Here is a 6,000-nt window from a genome sequence, read left to right as displayed (position 1 = left end):
GCTACTGTGGGAGGGATAAAGATGTTGCAACCTATTGTCGTTGACCTTGGGAGCTGATGAAGACGCTTGGGCCTTTTGAGACGTTGTAGCCTGAGACCTAATGTGCCGATGAAGACCTAATGTGGGAGATAGTGCTGAGGTTGGGCCTGAGACCTAATGTGCTGAGGCGCAGATGTTGTAGCCTGAGACCTAATGTGCCGATGAAGACGCCGAATGGCCATGCCGACTGTGGGAGGGATGAAGACTACTGTGTGAGGGATGAAGATGCTGAATGGGCACGCTATTGTGGGTCGAGGGATGAAGATGCCGAACTGTGGGAGGGAGTCTTAGACGCCGAACTGAGGGATGCGCACGCTACTGTGCGAGCTGTGCGAGGGATGCGCACGCTACTGTGGGAGGGTCTTCACGCTGAATTGTGGGAGGGATGAAGACGCCGAGCTGAGGGATGCGCAGCTATTGTGGGTATGAGAGAGAGAGAGAGAACGAGAACGGAAGGAACGATGAACGCCGCGATATCTAAGACTTCGCATGCGCACACGATTAGACGTCACCTTGTTCGTTGGCGGTGGCACATTCTCTGGGCCCCTCCCAATTATAAGGAGTTAAGGCGTATCCAGTTTCACATGCGCAGATACGTATCAGAAGTACCATCGATAGATACTTTTCCGGCTGGACGAGTTTAAGATTGTGGGCGGGCTCACCAAACACGGATGGGTTTACTTGCCCAAGGAATCGACGTCAGCGCTGTGGTCGTGAGAAGGGCGTTGATCCCAACTCCCCGAGGACCCCGTGGGAGATAGTGCTCAGGGTGGCCCTCCCTTATATGTGTCACATACTGCGTCCCGTGTGTCACGATTGGTGTGCGTAGCTACGACGCGTCACTTTGAGCCTGTCTGCGATTAACGAGGATGGTGGAGGGAGGCGGGTGCTGGCTCTCCATCTTCGACGAGGCGTCCCTTCGCGCAGAGCTAGATGCTCTGGGTGTCAAGCCCCTCCACATCGAATCTACCTGGAGGTATGTTCCAGTAGAGCATCCGGCTTTCCCTCATGGTGTCTTATCAACATATGTTGTCTGCTTTGCTGATATCTATGAAAGCATCATTAAACTGATGTTCTTTGCTGATTGATAGCTATGAGGTTTATTAGTGATGTACATATCGTGGCTGTGCGGAGTAGGAGCTAAGTGCATTTCATTTCTAAGGAGGCACACATTTAATACTGGTCCACCTGCTCTTTTTTTTGTATTATTTATGCCTATTTAAGGCAGCCTCTTCTCCACTTCACAATAATCTGATTAGAGCACACTGAATGCTGTTGGAGAGGGGGAGACTGGGAGCACTTTGCTGGTTGCCCACAGCTTGTGCCTTTGTACACACTATTGTGCCTTGGGATATGGATTCCGTTTTCCTGAGTTCATCACTTTTGAGTTCATGTGTTCTTGTTCTTTTGTTCGGTTCCTTGTGTTTACAGCTGCTCTGTCTTTTTGCTTCCGTTGCTTCCCATCATTGCAACATTTGTTGTGACGTGTAAGGAAGAGATCTATTGATGACATAATCATTATTAAACAATATTGTTGATATTCTGCTTTCTTGTGAGGGCTGCTGAAATGCCAAGAGGCAATTTGAGCTGAAAACTGATGTTCAAGGTGCAAACCTTTCAGATATCTAAAGGTGATAGATGTGTTCGATAGAGAAAGAGCAAGAGAAAGGAAGATTGGTGTCGTAATAGACCTTGACCCTTAACTCTCAGGTGGCTTATCTCAAATTTCATGTTATGCTATAAAAACTCAAATTTTTTGCATAGAATTAAGGCATTTTGACTTGTGCAACCTTCTTAGAATAGAGAGTTGCACAAAGAGACCATTTGTGACTATCATGGATTGACTAATGTGTCCTTGTGGCATGTGCCAAACTCAGCACCATGCTCACACTTGTTGGAATAGGATCTAGTCATTGTTGATATACATGGTGCTTGCCAAACCAAAAATCCATGGCTGCCTCACCATTGATAAACTAGAGAAATGACATTCAAAGCTTGTAAGTGCACTAGATGGGCTTGCGGAGATTTGTGCCTTTTGGCCCTTGACTTTGAAGTTTGGAAATTTTATTGGTAGGCACTATGGCTTGGCAAAGTGCCACTAGTTGCACATTGTCTTGCTATTTTGATGATTGTCTTCAACTATGCGGCTGTAGTGAATTGGTCCTTGCCTCCTTTGTAAAGTGACTAAAGAGAGAACCTTCAAAAAACTTTGGGACTAGAGTTTCACAAATAGAGGTAGGTAGTTAAGCTTAGAGGTCCCATCAATATGACCTGAGTGCCACACAAGAAATTCAAAGCTTCATTTTGAATTGTTCACTTATGTTATCTCTAGACATAAGGCTTCAATAGGTTCAAATCAGAAACCCAAAAAATGATTTTATGGCATACAAACAATTTGGACGTTATGCTTTGGGAAAGCATAGTTAAATGCAATGAAGTGGTAACGAGAATGGCCAACTTTGATGCAAAGGAAATGATTGGGAAGTAAGTGGGAAGTGTTAAATATGTATATTTCTTCCCTCTTCAAAATGTAAAAGGGAGAACTTTGAAGAGCGCTAAGAGAATTTTGTGAGATAGAAGAATAAAATGTAGGCTGTAGGGATGTTGATGATCGTTGATGTTAGAGGCAAAGAGGATGGCTATGGCTTGGTCAAGGAAAGTGATAATAATAGTGATAATGTAGGATGAAAGGGTTTCTTGCCCATAGCCCTCTTTTGTAAAACTTTTTGAGCCAATTTTCTTGTAAAACCTTGTAGAATCTCATATTTTGAATTGATTATCTTGAGTTTTGGTTTGGGACTTCATGAGAGTTGAAGGAACGAAGCACTAATTGTCAAATTAACATAGACTAAGATCTTTGGTAACTTAGCACCCTTGCTTAGAAGTTAGTGAAGTTAGGTCCAACATGGAAGCTTGAAGAGAATAAGTAGACTCTTTACTTGACTCAAAAGGTCTCATCCCAAAGGGACCAAGGTATTTGATAAGCAGTGTTAGAACAGACTGCCCTAGATCCTACCGTCTCGCAATGGCAATGGTTATCTTCTTCTAGGCCTTTTACAAATAAATGGGAATGTTAGTGTAATAAGGTTTTTTACTTGAGGTTTGTCCTTGTCGTGTGAGATGGCAATGGAGAAAATCACTCGAGCAAGGTGAATACTAGATGAAAGCTGTATACAATGATTAGGCCCTCCACGTGCTACAATGCATAGATGCAATGAGCATTAAGCTGGAAAAGGTGTGTTACAACTCACATTACACATTAAACCTTGATAAGGAACAAACTCCCCACTTTTTGGCGGGTTCCATCTCTATAATTAGAGTGTGTGCTAGGTCACTCATATCCCTTGTCATGACTTCTACCCCATCCCTTGGACTCTCAATCTTCCCCCTTCAGTGGCTGCCATCTTCTTCAGTTGGCTGCTGCCCTCCATCTCGAGCTGCTGCCTTGGACATCGTACAGCTGCCCTTCATCATCTGGTGGGCTGCGTTTGTTCTGAGCCTGTTGATGCCATCAATTGTTGTTGTTTGAGCTGCCCATCTGATTGCTGGCCCAATTTGGTGGAGTTTTTGTGCTGTTGGAGCTGCCCATCTGCTGTTGGCCTGATCTGGTGGAGTTTTTGTGTTGCTGTACTTGCGTTTTGCACTATGTCCTCCACTGGCTGCTGCCCAATTTGCCTTGATGTTGCCAATTCCTCCAGCCCCTCTCAACATGAATACTTGACTACTTATACTAGGTTGTGTTTGAGTTTATAGCACTTCTTTATCCTCTACTTGATTGGTGGTTACTACACTCGAGATCCATCTTTGATGGATGACACATTGACATCTCCCTTACTCCCATGAGAGTATCGACTATCGGACTCCTTTGCCCTTGAGCATTGTGTACATTCACTCGTTTACAATCAACATTACTTCATTCATTAGATTTTACTTTTTTGCATTTTTGCATTTTTGTTTGAGTTATTGTGTTTTGGTCGTATTTGTACTTTTGTGTTTCTTAGCACAACCCTAGCATATCTCCATAGTGATGATGCTAGAAGTGGTAGAATAGGAAGTGAAAATCACAAACTAATTGATGTGTCTATAAATAGACAAGAAATCTTAAAATATCTCGAGTGATATTCCAGGCCCAAAAATTTGATGAAGCCCAAAAATATGGACAAAAGATGGTAAGATAAAAAATGACAAAAAAGAGTTGCTCCTAATGTCCATGCATTGACCCAATGTAGGGCTCACCACTAGGGGATGAGCGCGACTACTAAGAACACCTCATAGATTGTTGATTTGCCTAAACTCCCAAGGGATGCAAAAGATGAAAAATCGTAGATAGTGGAAGAGTCTATGCCAAGATATTAGCTACATGTGCTCCCAAACATAGTGATATTATATCTCAACGTATTTCATGCAAGATTCCTAGCTATGGCCAAGCAACTTTGACTATCGCTACGAATCAATGTAGGTTGTAATTGTGAAAAGCCAATCTTAACCATCTTTCTTCTAAACTGAATAGCATCTTGGGCAGTCACATAAGCAGCTTGATACTTGGCCTTTGTGGAAAAAAGAACAATAGTAGACTGTTGCTTGTTGATCCAAGAAATGGCACTCGATCCCAATGTAAATAAAAAACTTGTAGTAGATCTCTTGTAGTAGCTCAATATGAATTGTCCAGTGTGTTAGCAAGAACCCTCTCTCTATACAAAATCCCAGGGTTAGGGTGCCCTGTATGTATAATAAAACTTGCAAAATGACCTGCCAATAGGTTGAAGAGGTCTCTACATGAATGAATGAAAGATGGTAATTGCAAAAAAGATATCAGGTTGGGCATTACAAGCCATATTAGGGACCCAACTAGGTGCATGTAGTAGTAATGTCTATCATCGTATGCGAGAAATGTTGGGACAACTTGGACCCTTGGTCCATGGGGCATGAAATTCACTTGGCCAAATATCTCTGCTACGAGATGAAAATGCCAATGGGTGTTAAAAGATGACATACCAGTGAGACAGTAGGGTTTGCGGGGAGGAACATGGAGTGAACTTGGCAAACATGGAGAAGAGAAGAGAAGAGAGAAGAAACTCTGATGAATGGAATGAAGTTCTGAATCATGGAGTGAATGTGATACAAGGGACCAAGGGTGCCGTAGCACAAGGAAGATGATGAAGACAGCCACGAACCACGAACCGCAATGTCCTCCTGAAGGGGTGTGAGGGTAGTGGAGAAGCTGGAGAGAAGAGGTGACGGACTGAATGAATCAGCTGTGAGGAATGAACGAGAGAGTGGCCCATAAATAGGCATAGTTAGTCTAGGATGGCGCCCCTTTTCGGAGCTGCAAACCCTAAATGCAAACCCTAAACGCAAAACGCAAAAACGCAAACTGTAGGTGAAGGGTCAAGGGTTTCTCAACACCCCCTTTTAGGCCCAAAAATGGGAACAAGAGAAGAGTGAGGTGGAGATGCAATGCTACATACTGAAGAATGCTCATGCAGCAGGTGCCACTTGGACAGTGTCCCTAGTGGAAAAATTGTTCACTTGCCCAAAAGCCCTAGTACATAGATGATGAAAACATGCAATGAATAGGAGGAATGTTGGACTTTGTGTGGTGCCGAGAACCATAAGGATATGCCCGTACTTGATCTCAGGAGGTGGCTCCATGCTAACCAAGTGACCAAGGTAAGAAGAGGAGGAGGAAGAAGATGTAAAGAATCCCTAAGATCCAAGATTTCCACTTGAAAGGAAACTTGCAGTAAAGAACAATAGACAGAGTGAATTGAAGAACCCGAAACTCAACCTCTGGAGAGAAGCCACTAGCTCCAGGCATCCATGCTGGAAGGAATACGAAGGCCTCGTCTCCAAGTCGCTGCTGAACCTCAGAGGTCTCGATCTAGGTGGTACTTGAAGATCCTGGGTATCAATAGAAGAGATGACTGGTCGAAGACATCCACCCCAAGAAAGTAGAGGATG

At 43.7% G+C, this 6,000-nt stretch overlaps 1 protein-coding gene across 3 annotated transcripts in view; it reads left to right on the top strand.

The window, feature by feature from the left end:
* Positions 1-732: 732 nt before the first annotated feature.
* LOC148036329 (Radical SAM superfamily protein) overlaps positions 733-6,000 on the top strand; it is a 90,484-nt gene continuing 85,216 nt past the window's right edge. Inside the window, exon 1 of one of the 3 annotated variants that reach the window (XM_087678332.1) lies at positions 733-1,015. In XM_087678332.1, the coding sequence (XP_087534458.1) occupies positions 909-1,015 (107 nt within the window). In that variant the 5' untranslated portion in view covers positions 733-908. The remainder of the gene's footprint in view (positions 1,016-6,000) is intronic. The other 2 variants (XM_087678331.1, XM_087678329.1) reach the window with 2 other exon arrangements.

This window comes from Lygodium microphyllum, chromosome 5 (assembly GCF_053477565.2).
Source record: "Lygodium microphyllum isolate KBCC chromosome 5, Lygodium_microphyllum_v1.1.10, whole genome shotgun sequence".
Taxonomy (NCBI): Eukaryota; Viridiplantae; Streptophyta; class Polypodiopsida; order Schizaeales; family Lygodiaceae; genus Lygodium; species Lygodium microphyllum.
The sequence above is the reverse complement of the archived record's forward strand: the minus strand, read 5'-3'. Positions and strand labels throughout refer to the sequence as shown.